This window comes from Malaclemys terrapin, chromosome 6 (genome assembly GCF_027887155.1).
Source record: "Malaclemys terrapin pileata isolate rMalTer1 chromosome 6, rMalTer1.hap1, whole genome shotgun sequence".
NCBI lineage: Eukaryota > Metazoa > Chordata > Testudines > Emydidae > Malaclemys > Malaclemys terrapin.
Window position 1 is genome coordinate 15,856,587 of NC_071510.1, and position 19,613 is coordinate 15,876,199.

Here is a 19,613-nt window from a genome sequence, read left to right on the forward strand (position 1 = left end):
GGTGTGGGGGTAGTGTGTGTCAGCATCAAACCATGCTGAACAATACAGAAGAGAGGAATAGGGCATGCAGCAGCCAAAACTATGCTTGGCCAAAACTGAAGGGGCAAGGTACCAGACTCAGCTCATCTCTACTGTAAGGTCAGTCAGCTGACAAGTGAGTGAGAAGGGAGCCTGGGATATCCCTAAATTTAAATGCAAATCTCTTAAGACCCATTTCAAAATGAGTCCAACTACCTTTTAACTCTGCCTCTTTTGCCCCCTGCCAAATATTTAAAGTACTTGCTCTATTCCTTACCCCTCCACTTAAAGCATGGCCAATTCTTGTGAATTTTGTTTTTATTATTACCTCAGTTTGGTTGCAGAGTAAAGCTTGAAAATGTGAAACCTAAAGACAACACTAAGCATCAAAGCACCCAACAGTTGTTGTGGGGCTTATCAGTTGGGTTGGCACTACTGCACTTACTAGGGGAGGAAGAGAAATCTTGTTTCTGGAGAGTTTTAATGCTCCACATCTGAAGACTTAGTTCTGTTAGACCTATTGCAATTAGCTTCTACAAAAGTAACAACTGATATTCCATAGGGAATTTGGCATCAGTTAGAGGAACAATGGTAGATAGGCCACCAAAAGCAGCAGCCATGTTTAAATCACTTTTGCTGAGCAGTATTGACTAGTGAGGTCACTAAAACAAATAATCTTACACTACAGACATTACCCTTTACTCTCAAAGGGTGAGCTCTTTAGCTGATGTAAACCGGTTCAGCTCCATTGACTTCAACAGAACTACCACAGTTCACATCAGCTGCTAGGAGTGATACGCGTTGAAGGAATCTAGCTACAGTTTAGACCACCTGCACAGTAGAATAAAATTGAGTAAAGTTTTTTTTTTTCTTTGCACAGGGGAAAATTAAGTGTGAAGAACATGTTACTGAAGGATTTGAAAAAATGCCAGCAGCTTTCATGGGACTGTTAAAGGGAGAAAACCTTGGAAAAGCAATAATAAAAGTGTAAAGAGCATGTGATTCATTCCTTTAGGAAAGCCATACCAATAGCTTATGTCTTGTTGCCAAATGCTCAGCCACAACTTTTAAATGGGCTAAAGTATACTCAAATTAGACAAGTCCAACTGGTTTGGGGAAAATGAGGCTTCCTCAAATAATGCAATGCTACAACAAATTGTTGCTCCTGCAGCTAAGTGATTAATCCACTTTATCGCTGCTATAATCAGTCCTCATTGATACATGTGATTCTGAGACTTAGACGAATACTCTAACCCAGGTAAATGGTCAGTGGAGCTATATGGCTTTATACTAACTGAGGATCTGACCTTATTTTTAAAAACAAGGAACCTTAACTGAGCTGCTTAAGAGCTTGATGTCATCTAAGGTCCATGCAGAGAACAGAAGTCAACTGCAATCTTTTAAATAGCATCTGCTAAATAGTCATTAATAGATTTGTACTAGATCCCCTTAAAATGTGGATTTTATTCTGTAGCTAACATGCTTGTCACAGTCACAACATTTAACCCAGCAGTAATCTAATTAAATAGTTTAGAGCTGTATGCTATGTTTATGCAAAGAAAAATATACCATTAAAATCTTATTGATAAAGAAAGTTGTTCTTACCTTGACATGAAACTGACTACAGAGTGGCAATATTTATGACTTGTTCTGTTTTTGTGCATCAAATAACCTGACTGATCAGCTATGCATTCCACATTAATTTGGGAAAGACTGACATCTCTCCCCCCCCCCCCCAAAATCTGGGTTTTACACACCATCTCCTTCCCTCAGACCACACCCACCATGCCAATTTGAGGATAACTATTTTAACTCAGGCAGCTCTTCACACTCACTAGGACAAGTATGTATCCAAATCTAGGAAATTCTGTAGGAGTTTAGTGGTCATATGCCTTTACCTCCTGTGAGCTGAGTGCCTAAGGCTTGGTCTACACTAAACCCCCAAATCGAACTAAGGTTCGCAACTTCAGCTACGTGAATAACATAGCTGAAGTCGACATACCTTAGTTCGAACTTACCGCGGTCCAGACCCGGCAGGCAGGCTCCCCCGTCGACTCTGCGTACTCCTCACGGTGAGCAGGATTACCGGAGTCGATGGGGAGCACTTCTGAGTTAGATTTATCGCATCCAGATTAGACGCGATAAATCGAACCCAGAAGTTAGATTGCCTGCTGCCAAACCAGCGCGTAAGTATAGACAAGCCCTAAGACTCATGTTGTGGAAGAGTAAGGGAGGCCCAGATAGACAAAATAGTGCTCAACTCAAAAGATATTGAAAATAGCCTAAAATAGAGAGCTTGTAGTAGTAAATAACTTGAATAACAGCTCTATCTGCAGATGCACATAGAAGCAGTGAACTCTATGGAGACAACAGGGAGGTCAGAACTCCTACAAATGATGAATAAGGTGTAGACAGACTGATGCCTTTCACCTGGCAACTGAAAGGTTCAACCGCATGCTCATGTCATCCAAGTCAGTGCTTATATTATATTAGCTCTACTGGCTATCATGCCAATAAATGAATGCTGAATGTATTAAGTGCAACAGCAGCTAATGCATCTTAAAATTAGATAACACTCCCTGTTGCCAAGACAGATTAGATTCTGCATGGGCTCAAGTAAGCCAAATGGAGTCTAAAGTCAACATCTTATAAAAAGAAAAAACCTGAAGTGTCCTATGCCTGATGCTAAGGCAAGAGCAAACATCCTTGCTAGAGTCTGAACTATCATGTGGTATAAATACTACATCTTTAGCCTTCCAGTTGTGTCAGTCCAACTATCTTAACTTCAAACAGACAGCCTGAAGGTTCAGGCAGTTGACTAACCTATTGCCAAGGAATACAGGCTTGAGAGTCTAAGTTAGCTAGGAAAAGCAAGATCGACTCAAGCACAACTTTGTTGATAGTTGATGGGAGTTCCTGCCTACAGCTCCACTGCTCTTGAAAAGATGGCAAGTAGTTCTGGCTGAAAGCAAGCCCTGGCCCACTCACACACATACAGCTCAGCCTTCTTGCTGAAAAATGGGAGACCAGGACACATCTTTTAAAAAAAAAAATCTTACTATAATAGGTCAGGCATGACAGGTTTTGCAAGTTTTTAATTTATTAACTTGACCTGTAAATTCTACCTATATTCTGATTTGTGCAAGGGAGTGTAGCACTAAACTATTAAGTTTGATGATCCATGCAATAAAACCTCCTAGCCACTAACTCATCAGTAGTATTGTAAGGTTGCTGTGTGATGAATTAATGCACAAGATGTCACATAAGAAGTCCCCAGCTCTATTCAGCTTGAGTCAGCTGAGTTCAGTGTGACAGAGTGGGAATCTTTTGTAATTTATGAAGCTTGTGTCGGCTTCACTTTCCCTTAGTGCTTTTCATTGCTACCCAAGAGGTGCAAAAGGTTAACACTGCTCCTGGAGTTGAAGAAGAGACATGAGGTGTCACCAATGGGTCATTAGAGAACTTGGTGAAACCAACCCATATCAACTGAGAATCAAAGAAACAAGGCAAACCCCAATGACTGAACAATTGACACCTAACAGCAAACAACTCTGGAAGGCAGATGCAAATACTCAGTGCATTATGCCCTGAAGGGCTGCAGGGGCCTTGTACTGTACGAGTCTGGCTTGTCTGATTTGTCACAGGGAACTAACAGATGGGTATTGCTAGTGCCCCAAGATCTCATTTCAGTCATAGAGAACAGGTGCCTGCCCCTGGGGAATGGTGTAGGTCCTCGGGCACTCCCAGGGGACTGGTTACAGGGTGGGGAATAGACCAGACCCATGATCGTGTGACAAACAGCACCAAAGTACTTTTTTTAGACTTAGAAATTGAAAAAAGTCTTAACCTGAAGTCATCCAGACAATGAAACCAATTGACAGCACGTAACACATACCAACCTTGCTAAGGTTGCTTGGACCACTCTTCCCCACCCTCATTATTTCAAGTTTTTGCATCAAATATTTCCTCACTATATTACTTCTGAACCAGGCAAGCGAGACATCTTGAATATGGAATCCTGGGAATGTTTTTCTAACACTGTGACCCCCTAAATCCATTAAAACTATAGTTTTGGTACCTTAGACATTAGCATGACTGTGTTGGCACCTCTAAACCTGAGCAGAGTAAAATAGATTAGTACCACGTAATGTGTCTATTACTGCAAAACATGCTTTTTGGATTAAGATGGGTTATGGTGAACTTTTGCACTGAGAACTTTGTTTAAACAGGACAGACTGCTGGAAATAGCGATCTCATGCTGTACAAAACAGGTCAATACTAGTGAGAATGGCCATCTAGTTTTAGGAGATTACTTCAGAGGGATTGAGGGGGATTAACTTCATAGCTAGCATTTGGTCCAGTAGGCCACCACATTACCACCTAGCCATCCACCCCCAGAAGTAATACAGCTATATCTTATGCAAGCTGCCTAGTTTCACACACTGGACAGCAGTCTCTGTAAGTGAAGAATTTACATTTTATTGTACTCATTTACAGTCTGAAGGGACAAAATTTTGGATACATATTTAGCTAACTTGATTAGACTCCATAAGTAGAAAAAGTTACAGGCTATATATAAACAGTCAACATTAACTGTTCACACTGATCGATCAGCGTAGCTTGGTAATATTCTCTTCAAGCTTCTCTCGGTTTGCTCCAGAGAATTCATGCACCTGTAACAATAATTTGTTTAATAGCAGCCATTTAAAACAGTGATTTTTAGCCCAAATAGTTTTATAATTCCTGGAAAGATATTGGCAATTTTAGCCCCATAAAACAGAGGATAAGTGGCGGCCAATGTTGGCGGTTTGAAGTATTGTTTTGATTTCCAGATTTTGTATTCTGCAGCCCGAAGTATTTTACACACTTTGGACCAGACTCTGCTTTATTGTTCTCCAAGCACCTCCTACTGACTCCAGCCTTACACATACAAAGGCTTACAGATTTCATAAACAGCTACACATATGCCATGTCAATCTTGGCTCTCAAAGGTTGTAAAGAATTACTTTTCTTACCAAAAATCTTGCATATTATCTACAAGAGGTCAAACTATTCAGTTAAACTCTGGATGCAAGACAATGTCTTTTCACCTACTGCATTAAGGTGTTATGACACCACTTCACATCCAGATGAATTAACTTTAGGTTATACTTTGCTGGAGAACATGTTTTCCAAGTTAGATTTGTCAAAAAGGAACAGACAACAACAAAAGGATATTTAGTTTTAAAGAGAAAGTTACTAGAGATTCTAGAAGATAGAGTCTTGTCTACCCTCAACATAGTACCTATTCAATCCACCCAACATTGAGGCATATTTTCTGATGGGCAAATTTAGTTTTTGAAAGCCACAGCTCCCACCCCCGGAAGGCCTTCCTAACATGAAGAAAATCTGAGCAGTGTGCCTGCAAGTCTGGTTATACACTAGTCCACAATGAAGATGACAGTCAGTATGAAGGACTTGTTTTATATTAGAGCACAGCCATCCATCCAATTATTTCATAACTAAGTGCTTTTGGAGAACAGCCAGCCAAATGAGGTTACTAAATCAGATATCCCAACCAGAAGCATAAGTAGTCTTGGCCCAAGTTCTTTATTATAGCGTCTGGAGTTTAGACTTTTATCAGCTCTGCCATGATTTACAGTAATTACAATTTTGGAATTGTGCAGAAGTACTGAATTTGTTTCCTTAGCCTTTCTATATAGCTGAAGACTAAACACATCTAATAGATTAGTTTGCTTGTTTTTTGAAAAAAGTTATGAATTGTTATTTAGTTATGATTGGGTCACAAAAAGATAGGAATACTAATTAAAATTAAGTCCAGCTGGCCTGCAGCTGGGATAGGTGCATAAAGCAGGTTTCAGACATATTAGGTTCTGAAGAGAGGCTCAAAGTCTGGGTCAAAACTTCACATTAGGATTTACCTGGAATACAAACCTAGAATGTTGCCAGAACTTGTTACATGCAGTTAAATCACTTAGAAGTAGTTTGTTTCTAACATTAGTGACCCACTGCAGAAGGCTAGGCATTATCCTTTTTTTAGGGTGCCAATATGAACTTTCTTGTTTCCGAGGCTACTCTAAAGCCATTTGTGCTCTAAGTGAGTATGTGTAAGTGAACTATATTGCTCAGGAGGTAAATTGAGATGCAAGCTATTGTGAGATCTTCACAAGGTGCCATTTCTCCAGAGACTTATTCAGGAAACAGCTATTATGTGTGGTCACTTGCCCCAGTCTTCTATTTTTCCCTAAAATAACTTCCAGCAGCTGCGTTAAACCTCATTAAAATGTTTTTTCTGGGCCCTATACATGTAGTTAGTTTAATTCATATTTAGTGTTTTAGCATCCAGTATCCCTCCTCCCCGCACCTATACGGTTTCACTAAGAATGTTGAAAACCTACCTTGTTGCCTTGCTTGTAGAATTGGAATGTTGGCATGCACTGGACTGCACACTCTGAAGCAACGTCCTAAAAAGAAAGTTTCACTGCAATTTTAGCTTGGCAAATTAAACATAACTAACCAGACATCAGATCTGTAACCGATTACAGAAAATGAAAGGGAACCAAGTAATTATTTGCTACTCTGGTCAGTTTAAGACCAGTCACTAATTATGTGGATATACTATAGTCTTCCTGTTCCTACAACTAGCAGTGGTTTCATCCTCTTTGCTGGATTTGTTTAGACAGAAACAAGTACGACTACTTCTGCAGAAAGTAGCACAATACTACAGAAAGCTAACTTTCTTCCATATCATGCCTGATTTGTAAGGTAATTTCACAGCTGAAGGTCTGCCTAATGAGTTTGTTAAACAAGCATCTAGTCAGCCAGGTTTGCAATCTGATGTTATTTCCATCTGTTCCAATTATTAAGAACCTATATTGGAAAGGCTTATGAAGATATTCCAATTAGAAGTGTTCATCATTCATTATGTAAGGACAGAAACTTTTAAGCAATGAGTAGTGTTCCTGCTGTTTATTACCACTCAAGAATAGTTTATCACTAGCACACAATAGCTTCAGGTGAGAAGCATCAGCTTTAATAGATCACATATCCAAAGACTGATTAAGTCACCCTAACTGAAAGTTCAGGGCAGGAGAGGGGAAGAGAGTGAGTGAAATTTAGATTAGCTACAACCCCTGCAGGGAGCAGTGCCTATACTATTCAAGGTACCTTCACAGCAGGGGCACAGGAAGACAAATACATAAGTAGGTAGTTTTTCCTCTAGAACATTAGCAGACTATGGGAGGGGAGTGCAAGATGACCACAGATTCTAAACAAGATTTGCTAGCAAGCTAGAAATACTGCCAATACACAGACAAGCCTACTACAGCATAAGTACTTCAGAATGCAACAAATGTTGTATCACTTATATAAGGGCCAAGTGGAAGCTTTGAGTAGTTATCAGAGTTTAAGGCCAGAAGGGACTATCAGATCACCTAGTCTGACCTCCTGTATCTTGTAGGCCATCCCCTGCACAATACACCCAACAACTGAAATTTGACCAAATTATTACAACCCACAGGAGACTAGACATATGTACCACAAGCAACAAAAGCAAGGATCAAGGGGCACCTGTGCCCAAGGCCCCTCCAATGGCATGGAAGTGATTGTGCAGTATACCCGGATAATTCTGGCAACTGACTCACATCCACATGCTGCAAAGGAAGACAACCCTCATCCCCTCCTATTCCGCCAGCCACAGCCAATCTGACCTGGGGGAAAATTCCTTCCCAACGCCACACATGGCAATCAGTTCCTCACATGCTTGGGGTGTAAGAACCAGCTAGCCAGGCATCTGAGACTGCACAGTGGTGCCACCTCAGAGACCTGTCCCTCACCATCCAATGTCCCATCTGCAGCAATGGTCACCCCAATGCTTCTGAGGAAGGATATTAAAAAAACCCATAATACAATGGGTGGTTGAGAGTAAGAGTGCAAGAGAATCCCTAACTGATTGCTGTAGATGGCCAGCTGAAACCCTAAGCATAAGCTTTTAGGAACATAAGAAGTCTCCTGAGAGGATCTCAGTTTCCCTAGAAGAACTGAAAACTAACTCAAGTTTACATTTTAATATGGCTTGATCCCAGATATTAGAGAAATCCCCCTATTAACATTTGGACTTTAAAATGAATTCTTGATATTTTGGTCTAGTTTAAATGTTTCCATCAAGTGTTATTCACATGCACTGAGGACAACAGGAGTTTTGGATATGCAAGGAGTACAGGATCGAGATCACTTTAGCAATCAGACCGATCTCTTGTCAATTAGTGTTTGTTAGGAATTAAAGTACATGATGGAGAAATGCTGAATTACTAACAGGGGGATTAAAATATTCCCTTTAGAAATAACAATTAATCCCTAGTTTCTTGCTCTAGGTAACCACTGTTGCAGCGACTGACCATTTTGAGAGCAAAGACCATTGTAGGTGTCCTAAAAACACCAAGTTTTTAGGAGACAAGTTTCCCAGTATTAAATCGCATGGCAAAGTTAACCTTTACTACCAGTTTGGCCACAAACAGTATTACTTTTTGGTGCACTATTTGAGGACCTTACCTGAGCATCATCCACATCAACTTCAAGAAACACTACGTCTGGGAACTTCTCACAAAGACTCTAAAGTTTTAAAACAAAAGTGTTAAAATTGCAGTTTTTACTTCATATAAACCTAGTTTAAGACTGCTCTAGGAGTCTTATATAGGAGCCCCATTTGAGGAAAAACAAATCTTACTAGTTAGTATCTTTTACTAAAAAGTAGGTAAGTACAAGTTTCATTTGCCATAGAGCAATTATGTCACTAGCTGGAGCGTCAAGAGTTCAGTTACATGTACCACAGAAGTCATTAAGACTTTTAGTAGTACATTTTAGTTTCAAATGCTTTTTACTAAGATCTTTAGTAAAAGGAAAACCTTCCACTACCCAGCTTTAAACTAAGTAGTTAGAGAGGAACTTATTAAGGCATTTCCCTCAACCATGAAGTCATGTAACATATGTCTCTAGGATGGTTATATTTGCATGCTCCTAAGACATAATGAAGTTTTAAAACTATTAAGCAAGTTGCAAGTCAGTTGAAGAGTAAGATTTACAGGTCTACAGAGTGATACATGTACCCTCTTCCTTCAGATGGATCTCAAATATGTACTCCTTTTTAATAGCTTTAAATATTGTAATGTTTCTCTTTTGAAAGAAGAAAATTGGTAATCTGTGAAAGTTTGACTCAATTCCTCAAGAGAATTAGAACAAAGTTTTAATAGCACTGAAACTTTGGAGAGTCACATGTGAAGTACCTTCATTCATCAAAAAGGTTTACCCTTCATAAACTAAGTAGATACAGTAAAATCTCAGTGTTATGAGCACCAGGGTTATGAACTGACCAGTCAAGCACACCTCATTTGGAACTGGAAGTATGCAATCAGGCAGCAGCAGAGACAAAAAAGCAAATACAGTACAGTACTGTGTTAAACTACTGAAAAAGGGATAGCAGCATTTTTCTTCTGCATAGTAAAGTTTCAAAGCTGCATTAAGTCAATGTTCTGTTTTAAACTTTTGAAAGAACCATAACATTTTGTTCAGAGTTACGAACAACCTCCATTCCCGAAGTGTTCATAACTGAAGTTCTACTGTACCAGGAAATGGTACAACTTCCAAGCTACACATTTGTAATAGTTCACAGCCACATATTACACTAATGAATCATGATTCCTAGTTTTCACTGATGGCTATTTGGAGTTAGCATGCAGGGTTACAGTTCTTTACTTTTCTTGTTTGGGTCATAAGTATTAATATTATTTCAGCCTGTTCTGTCATTTTGTTAGAATGTTATTTGAGTTTTAGACTTCAAAATCATTTGACAAGGCTGTCTTTTATGGCACCAGAGACTGAATTTTATTTTAATTTTCTTGACCTTGTCAGTTTGTTACGATCCTCACAATAAGTTGTGAAGAGCATTTCACTTTTTTGGAGGGGGAGGAAGGGAATGCTTTAAAGAGAGCGGTGAAGAATTGTTTGGACAACATTAGGAATATCATTGTTTTGGTTACAGTCACACGGAGGTCACAACTGAAATTTTCTTGCAAGTCTTCCCCATGTGTGTCAAGTAACAAGACCGTTCAGACATCCATAGTGACCTAGTTTTATAGTAAAATAGCATTGCACTAGTCAAGTCTCAGCTGTAAAAGCTAGCAGAGTATTGAGTTTGGCATTGTTACTTACATGAAAAAAGGGTTTGATCATTTTGCATGGTCCACACCATGTGGCCGAGAAGTCAACAACTACAAGTTTATCACCAGCAGATTTCAATTCAGACCTAAATTCTTCCTGTAGAGAGAAGAGATTCAACACCAAGTTTTATTTTTGCAAGTGTGCTCAAATCAGTCCCGCTTCTTTATGAAGAACTTGTTTTTGAAGTTCATACTCCGTTTACAGACTGGATATTCTGGTGGCTCAATCCTAATAGCCAGTGTTGCATACCAAGACTTTTAGAATCAGTGGATTTTGAATACACTAGCGCGAGTCCAAAAAACTTCTCCTACAACAACCCAAGAGCTATTACAATAACCTATTACTTTTTCAGCAATATAACAAGTTCTCTCATGTAGGAATTACCCACTAAGTTGTAGCAGCAGATTTGTTGTACTGGCTGGCCCAAAGCCAAACAAAAGAACTACTACATGAGACTAGATTTTCCTTTCTAGTTTGCATTAAAAAGGAACTAGGCATGCAGATTACACAAGAGACGGAGAGTTTGTCGAGTTCTAATCAAATACTTGCTCTAACTAGTGAAGCAGGTGCTTCCTACTGCCAGTGTTCTGGCATGTTTGATACATGAGGGTATCTGACAAATCTTTTATTAGAATTGTTATTCTAATCAGATAGAAACCACAAACCCAACTTCTCCTTATATACAAACATTTGTTTCCAGTCAACTGTTCCTGAAAATGCCGTTTTAACTGCATTCAGTCAAGTTTGTCCAGTTCTTTCATCCTGTATTTAGAACTTTTATTCTTAAAAGTCACCAAAGCAGTAGGTTTTGATGCAAAGCAGGCGACTCATGCCCATAGCTACCAAAGCCCTACCTTTTGTTTTCATAGCACAATAGCATCTCTCCCCCCCCCCCCCAATCCAAAATGGATAGATCAGAATTACACCTCTCACTTCAGTTACATGTCCCTGAACAAGGTATAAGCTAATCACACTGCACTATAGAACCAATTATACAGTCTTCATACTTAAGTGGATCATCCTTTGCAATAAAAGGAAGCTTTCCTGCAAGGTTCAGTGCTTCTATGCATGACATATCAAGAGTTCCGATGTACGGTTTGCCTTTTCTTTAGGCAAGAACACCATTGGGAGGGAAGGACCTAGATGTTCAGATTGTTTTGGGCTATATACCTAGATTGCAAGCTAAGTGACTTCTTATTCAATTCCCAAAATAGCATGATAAACATCTGAGAGACTTGTCAGGGAACTGCTAACAGTATCTGGGGAGACTAGGAAAGCATCAAGTCAGACGATATGGAGAAAACAGGTGACAAATGTTCTTATAAAGACAGGGTTTCTGGGTACCAAGTACTGGGACACGGAGAGAGGTGAGGTCTAAGTCACCTCAGCTGAAGGAAAAAAGGACGATGAATACTACTTTTAAAAATCGATCCCCTTCTCTCCCATCTGCGTCCTGCCTCCTCCTTTCAAAGAAAAAAAAAAAAAAAAAAAGGTTTCGGAAGTGAAACCTGGATGTAACCTCGGTTTCAAACACCTCCTGTCTATAGTTGAGGAGCACTGTTGGCTGGCACTGCAAGCTACCTTCCACATTACGTAGCTCAAGCTGCCTTGACCAAGAGGAAAAGCAGAGGTGTGAAGGTCAGTGTCAAAACTGGAAACCAGGTGAATCAATTTGCAGTCCATGCCCTATCCACTGGGCACCACCACCTCATGTTCCAAAGTGATGTAACAATATGTGATCCAGCTACATTTTAAGGAGCCTACTATATATTTAAATCTGCACAATCATTTAGACTCCACCAGGAAAACAATTTTCTTCATGTTCCTGCACCAACATCCAAGTCTTCTGTAAATTCAGCAAAGGATGGAACCACTCTTTCTATTTAAGCAGCTTACATGTGCAGCAGATCTAGCTAGAGCTGTTAGACTCCTGTAGTGAAACCATCTACATTTGTGAAAGTGGACTAGTTTTGAGCCAACATCACTCCAAGGGACTCTGGGAAGCAGATTTATATTTTGTACCAAGACTGAGGTGTTAGCTGAATTTCACTTAAACCAGCTGGCTTAAATTTGAGCACAAGACTCAAAAGGTACAATCCCACACAGTTAGATGAATGCAATTAAAAGCCCACTAGGTTTGCTTAGCTTTAGATACAGCCACTTTAAGGTATTTTAAAAGACTGCTGTGTTCCTTTAGTATGTTATAATTCAGAAATTTGGCCAGATGGCTGATAAAAGCAGCCCAATTTGGCTGCTACAAATAAAACTGATAGAGGAACGGAACATGTACCATTTTATTGTTGGCTGAACATTATCCGCAAGTAAATTCTGCTATATAATTTGCTGTATTGTGGAATTCAGAGACAGTCATCTGTACAAATTGGATTTGGTTGTGTTGCTACAGCCTGAATTTCAAGGTAGCCATGTTAGATGAATTTGTAGTCCTTAGAGATGCAGGGACACTAATAACAATTAAATTGTAGAATATAGAACTCATTTATTCCTGACTATTTGTGGCCATGTACAAGATGTGCACTGTAAAAATTCTTGTAAATTAAGGGATCAAAGAAGCCAATTTAGATTTTGAAGGAACCAATATTACTTTAGATAATCTGGTGAAGCTATGTGACGACTGAGCACTAAAATACTGGTTCAGAGGCCCTAGCATTAACCTACCAATAACTATTCCTTGACATGCTATTCAGACATCATGTTCTCTACTTCACTGCATTCATAAAGCCAATGAAATTCACTAGGTTGGGACCACTTGGGTATAATCTGGTTCAGTTTTATGCTGAATGCTACCTTGGCAAACCCAGTTTGGGGTTACATGAAAAAACTAGGACCCAATTCACTACTAGAATAATTCTGTTTAACAGCTTAAGTTTTAAATTAAGAGGACACAATCACAGCAGCTTTGCGTCATTGACGGTTTGTCACAAGATAGTGTTTCTAGAGCGCTAAGACCACTAGTAAAGTGATTTGGTTATTGTCAACATCGGGTCCCCCTTTTACTCACACTTCCTAAGGTACTGGGCAAACTACTTGCACAGATGAGCACAAACCATTCCTGACCTAATGTTCCCTCCTCCCCCCAAGAAGGGAATCTGCCTACTTTCCATAATTGTTACACTACTACACAAGCTAATCAACAGGGGACACGGAACCTGTAGTCATCGGTCTCATTTTTTAGAGGGTAGACAAACTAGTAGTGCCTTGACATCATCAAAACGCCACCTCTGCCAGTGGCGAGTAAGAAGCGATACTGTGATAGCACAGGGCGTGCCCGACATCAGTTTCTGCTGAAGTTTTGTTTTTCAATTAACCCATGCAGGGCCCACAGCGCCAGTCCTCGCTGCAGCTGCTGACAGTTTTCCCTGCAGCTGATCGCCACGCTGGCCAAGGTAACGCCGTGGCCCTGCAGCAGAACCACTCGAACCGAGACCGCCAAACAATTACAGAGGGAGGGGCCAGTTACCCAGGCCCGCGCAGTACCGGGGGTGGGGGAGGGGAGGAGAGTGGATCCCCTCCCCAGCGCAGACCGGCCGCCGGCTCAGCCAGAGGCTCCTCAGGGGAGCAGCTCCCCGAGGCCTGGCGCAGTGGGGTGGGGGCGGCCGTGCAGCGCGGGCCAGGCCCCGAGGACACCGTTGCCCCGGAGGAAAGGGGAAGAACCGCGGCGTGCCCGGCCGCGCCCCCCCCCCGCGGCGGGGCCACTCAGCCTTACGGCGCGGGCACGAGGCGGGGCTGCGCTCGCGCGCGTTCCCGCGAATTCCCGAGCATTGAACCGCCCCGAGACCCCGCCCGCCCCGAGCTGGCCCTGCCCGCCCCCGAGACGCTGGCCGAGGCCGCCCCGCCACCAACCGCTGCTCACCAGGTTCCCCACGCTCTTCACCATCGTTGCCGCCCGGGTTGCGCTCACGAGACGCTCCTTAACTGATACTTGGACCGCTAGTGCCTCTGGCGTGGTGCCGACGCCCTCCTGCTTATATAGAGGCCAACCCCCCAGGCCTCAGTGCGCACGCGCGGTCCGCGCCCCGCCCCTCCCTTTTCCCAGAAGTGGAGGATGCGCACCAACGGCTGACGTAGCGGAGCTCGTGCTCGCGGGTTTCCGTCCCCTCCCCCTCGGCTCGGCGCGCGCTGAGTGGCGCGGGTTAAGACCCCCTCCCTGAGTGGGCGGCGGGACTGCGCTGAGCTGTCAGGCGGCGGGGCCGCGGGAATCCTCCCGAGGAGTCACCACAGCGCCTCCCTCCCCCAGCGAGAGGGCGAGGCGGCCACTCATTCCCCCCGCAGAGCAGATGTCACCCCCGGCCCCAAAGCAGACAGGTCCCTGCCTGCCTCTGCCTGGGAGGGGCACAGGGCAGCGCCAGGGGAGGCCCCACGGGAGGGGGGCAGGAGAGTGAGCCTGGCCTGCCCTCGCCCCACAGTGGCCGCTCCTGCCCCAGCTCCCCCCTCCGGGCACGGTGTGGTCACAGTAGGGTGACCAGATGTCTCGATTTTATAGGGATAGTCCCGATATTTGGGTCTTTTTCTTATATAGGCTCCTATTACCCCCTATCACGATTTTCACCCTTGCTGTCTGGTCACCCTAGGTCACACCAGGAGCTCAGATTTGGCCTAGCTGCCCCTCTCTTGTGACAGACCAGGGGGGCTGCGGGGCCAAATCGGAGTGGTACTGGAACTCCACACACCAGGTCGCAACGCCCCAGGCTGCTCTTTCGATTGCTAACCTGGATGCACGCACGTCCCCCTTCCCCGAAATCATAGCGATGCCTAGGGGCAAGTATTAAATGAGGTAATGGAATAAAATGTGTGAGATGTGTTGAAAACCAAATCACGGCCAGTGAGATGAAAGCCTCCAAATCCACAAAGGAGACTAAAACTAGTAAAAAAGAAAAAGGGTCAGGGGGATCAAGGATTTCACAGAAAATTTCAATTTGTTGGTAGAAATTCAAATACTGAACAGTTTTGGTTTTCACCTGGAATATTTTGGTTTAAAGACACTCAGTTTTTAATTAAAATTTTCTGAGGAAAGCAGTTTTTCTGTATCCATATTTATTTATATAAATGAAAAGACAATACACCAGAAATCTACAGATAAAAAAAATCAGAGAAATACAAACCAGACAAATTAAAAATGTACAAATTAAAAACGGTGGTGTGCTTTGGTATGCGCTTGGAAAAATAAACAAGCAAAAAAGAACCCTGAGGTTTGGGTGAATAGTGTAATAGGATAAAAAAATGCAAATGCATTTTGTCTTTGGGAAAATTGAAAACAGATGCTAAGAAATAAAAGGCTGTTTTTCTTTTTTTAATTATGGAAAATAAAAAAATGATTACATGGACAGAAATATTTCCTATATGAGTTTGTTTCTCTGGAATTGAACTGGGCCTCTTGTGTCACATGGGTGAAAAAGAGAGGGCAGTAGGTAGGGAAATTTTTGGCATTAAAGCAACTTTTGATCAAATAGTGAGAGATGCTTGTATGCAGCATTAGTCACAGCAACATTCTGAGGGCGGGCCTACGTTTCCTTACATAGCTCATGGCTAAAAACTCAGTGACTTTGGAAAAAACTGCTGTGTAACAATGACCAGGAAGTATTTCACATGCATAGGCCCTAGCCAAAAGTCATATGATTTCCTTCCCTCACTCCTTGCTCACTGTTCATTGCTGATGTTGCTGCTTGTGACATAGTACTATTTACAGTTTATATTACTGGAAAAACTCCAGCCAGTGTGCTTTATTTAAATAGTTTTAGTCGACTCTGAATGACTTATGATTTTTTTGAGAGCCCGCAGGTTACCATGAAGTTTTCTCTTCTTTTGGTTTCAGAAGGAGAAATCAGTGGGGTTACTGAGTTCCCAAGTCAGTGTTGAACCACAGGCTTCCTACAATTATGAAATCTCAAGTAGTCACTTGTATTACTTAGATTAAACTAGCCTTGGTTATACAGTTAAAATAATAATAATTATATAGGTTTCAGAGTGGTAGCCGTGTTAGTCTGTATCAGCAAAAAGAACAAGGAGTACTTGTGGCACCTTAGAGACTAACAAATTTATTTGAGCATAAACTCAAATAAATTCGTTAGTCTCTAAGGTGCCACAAGTACTCCTCGTTCTTTTTAATAATTATACAGTGAACACCCTTAAAAAAGTTCCACCAGTCTGAAAGATTCTACCCGGTTAAAAAATATTTCTCATATTTAAAATGGACAATTCCATTCGAATCTTTCAAACTGTGTGGAACTTTTAAAAGAACACTTTAGAGTGTATTTGGGTTTTGGTGTATTCTGAGTTTTTTTATTTTTTAAAGGGGGTGTATGTTGGGGCTCATTGCATGTGTTTCGGTGTTTGCTGCATGCTTTAAAATCCTGGAATGAATAAAGTTGAGTGATTGTAAAATGTGATTCAGTAGTTGTGCAAATTATCTTTTGACTCTAGATACCATGGTTATTGGTGTCCCTATAATTGTAGACAGATTATCAAGATGAATAGATTTCCAGGTCCTTTGCACTCAGATGACATAAATATTTGTACCCTATAAAATATACATGGTTTAGAGGTTGGTGGAGACCACGCCAAAAGGAATACAAAATGTTAAATTGATTGTTAATGAGAAAAATGCGAACAATTTTAACTGGCAAACAGATAAATGTTTGACTGTAAAGATAAAATATTTCTAACTTCTAATAGACGTTTTCTTTTTGTTCCTGTACAAGCAGGTATCACCTTTTACCAGGCTTTAGGGGAATTCCCTGGTTCTTTATCAGATGGGTTCACAGTTATTGTACTGGTTAGTTACACACCTTCTTTCCGGCAAAAGATGTCTGTTTATTATTTCATTTCCATAGGCTGTCCGTGTGTCTTTAAAGGATTTTCACCATGTACCAAGCTCCCAGGTGATTTATCCTGCCTGGGAGATGCTGCACAGTCCTTACAGTGTGCTTTTATTGCCCTTTGCTTATTCCTCTCCTTTTGTGAAGAGGATAAATATCTTTCTCATACATGCCAACGATATGCCTAGGGCCACTTTATACCACTTTGGCAGCATAAAGGGTCATAAAACCAGAGGCTTCAGAGGGTGGGTAATTGTGTAAGGGGATTCTCTGGGTGGTGCATAACTGGCATAATGGCGCTACATGTCCCTTCTTAATGTCTGGGATAGGGTTGTGCTGGAGGCTTGGCCAGGAAGAAAGCACTGCTGTGTTCTGCTACTCTCAACTGCCAGAATATACCCTTGTGTCCATGGACAGTTGACTGTAAATTAGAGCAGCCTTGAGGACCAGAATACAAAGAAGTACAAAGGTGGCATAAAGCCTCTCTCTCTCTCTCTGCTGTGTAGATTTCAGTCCCATAGGAAGAAAATCTAAAGGAAAAAGGAATTCAGGAGAGCTGGCAGATTCTCAAGGAGACAGTAGTAAGGCACAACTGCAAACTATTCCGATGCAAAGGAAAGATAGGAAGAAGACTAAGAGGCCAATAATGGCTCCACCAGGAGCTCTTTAATGACCTGAAAATCAAAAAGGAATTCTACAAAAAGTGGAAACACAGTGAAATTGACAAAGAGGAGTACAAAGAACAGCACAAGTATGTAGGACCAAAATCAGAAAGGCTAAGGAGCAAAATGAGTTACACCAGGCAGAGGACATAAAAGGCAATAAGAAAAGGGTCTTTAAATGCATTAGAAGCAAGAGAAAGATGAAGGAAAGTGTAGGCCCTCTCCTAAGCAGGGAAGGAGCACTAACAACTGATGATATCAAGAAAGCTGAGGAGCTTAATGTCTATTTTGCTTGTCTTGTCTTCACTAAAAAGGTTAATGATGACCAGATACTCAACAGAATTAATATTAACAACCAGGCGAAAGGAATGCAAGCCAAAATAGAGAAAAAACAATTTAATGAAAATTTAGATAAATTATATATATTCAAGTCAGCAAGGCCTGATGAAATTCATCCTAGGGTACTTAAGGAACTAGCTGACGCAATCTCGGAGCCATTATCAATTACCTTTGAAAACTCCTGGAGGACAGGAGAAGTCCCAGAAGACTGGAGAAGGACAAACATAGTACCTATCTTTAAAAAGAGGAACAAGGAGGACCCAGGGAATTATAGACCAATCAGCCTAACTTTGAGACCCGGAAAGATACTGGAGCAAATTATTAAACAATCAATTTGTAAGTATCCGGAAGATTATATGGTTAAAAGGAATAGTCAGCATGGATTTGTCAAGAACAAATCATGCCTAACCAACTTAATTTCCTTCTTTGATAGTATTACTGACCAACACGACGGGGGGAAAGCAGTATATGTGATATACCTTGATTTTAGTAAGACTTTTGAAACAGTTCTGAGATTCTCATAAGCAAACTAGGGGAATGTGGTCTTGATGAAATGATTATAAAGTGGGAGCACAACCAGTAGAAAGATCGTACTCAAAGACTAGTTATCAATAGTTTGCTGTTAAATTGGGAGGGCCTATCTAGTGGGGTCCACAGACATCTATCCTGGGTCTGATACTAGTCATTAATGACTTGGATACTATTCTGGTACTAGTCATTAATGACTTGGATAATGGAGTAGAGAGTATGTTTATAAAATTTGCAGATGACACCAGGCTGGGAGTGGTTGCAAACACTTTGGAGGACAGTATTAAAGTTCAAAGTGACCTTGGCAAATTGGAGAATTGGTCTGAATTCAACAAGATGAAATTCAATAAAGACAAGGGCAAAGCACTTCACTTAGGAAGGAAAAATCAACAGCACAACTACAAAATGAGGAATGACGGTCTAGGTGGTAGCACTGCTGAACAGGATCTGGGGGTTATAGTGGACCCAAAACTGAATATGAGTTGTCAACGTGATGCAACTGCAAAAATGGCTAATATGATTCTGGGGTGTATTAAGAGAAGTGTTGTATGCAAGACACAGGAGATAACTGTCCTGCTCTACTCTGCACTGGTGAGGCCCCAGCTGGAGTACTGTGTCCGGTTCTGGGCACCACGATTTAGGAAAGATGTGGACAAATTAGAAAGAATCCAGAGGAGAGCAACAAAAATGATAAAAAGTTGAGAAAACCTGACCTATAAGGAAAGGTTAAAAAAGCTGGGCATGTTTAGTCTTGAGAAAAGAGTACTGCGGGGGAACTGGATAGTCTTCAAATACGTTAAGGGCTGTTATAAAGAAGACAGTGATCAATTGTTCTCCCTGTTCACCGAAGGTAGAAGAACAAATAATAGGCTTACTCTGCAGCAAGAGAGATTTAAGTTAGATATTAGGAAAAACTTTGTAATTATTAGGGTAGTTAAGCTCTGGAATAGATTTCCAAGGGAGGTCGTGGGGTCCTCAGCATTGGAAGCTTTTAAAAACAAGACCTATCAGGGATGGT

General features: G+C 41.4%; 2 protein-coding genes across 4 annotated transcripts in view; one reads left to right on the plus strand and one right to left on the minus strand.

Annotated features, from left to right (window-relative positions):
* The window catches only part of PTGR1 (prostaglandin reductase 1), a 30,077-nt gene extending 28,465 nt beyond the window's left edge, over nucleotides 1-1,612 (plus strand). For all 3 annotated transcript variants that reach the window (XM_054031620.1, XM_054031621.1, XM_054031619.1), the window contains exon 10: nucleotides 899-1,612. In XM_054031620.1, the coding sequence (XP_053887595.1) occupies nucleotides 899-1,009 (111 nt within the window). In that variant the 3' untranslated portion in view covers nucleotides 1,010-1,612. The remainder of the gene's footprint in view (nucleotides 1-898) is intronic.
* A 2,865-nt stretch (nucleotides 1,613-4,477) lies between these two features.
* On the minus strand, nucleotides 4,478-14,221 carry LOC128839010 (thioredoxin-like). The gene is made up of 5 exons (XM_054031622.1): nucleotides 14,105-14,221; nucleotides 10,225-10,329; nucleotides 8,569-8,628; nucleotides 6,417-6,482; nucleotides 4,478-4,691 (listed from the first exon to the last, which is right to left on the minus strand). The coding sequence occupies exons 1-5, from the start codon at nucleotides 14,126-14,128 to the stop codon at nucleotides 4,629-4,631; spliced, it is 318 nt and encodes a 105-aa protein (XP_053887597.1). The 5' UTR covers nucleotides 14,129-14,221; the 3' UTR covers nucleotides 4,478-4,628.
* Between the last annotated feature and the right edge of the window lie 5,392 nt (nucleotides 14,222-19,613).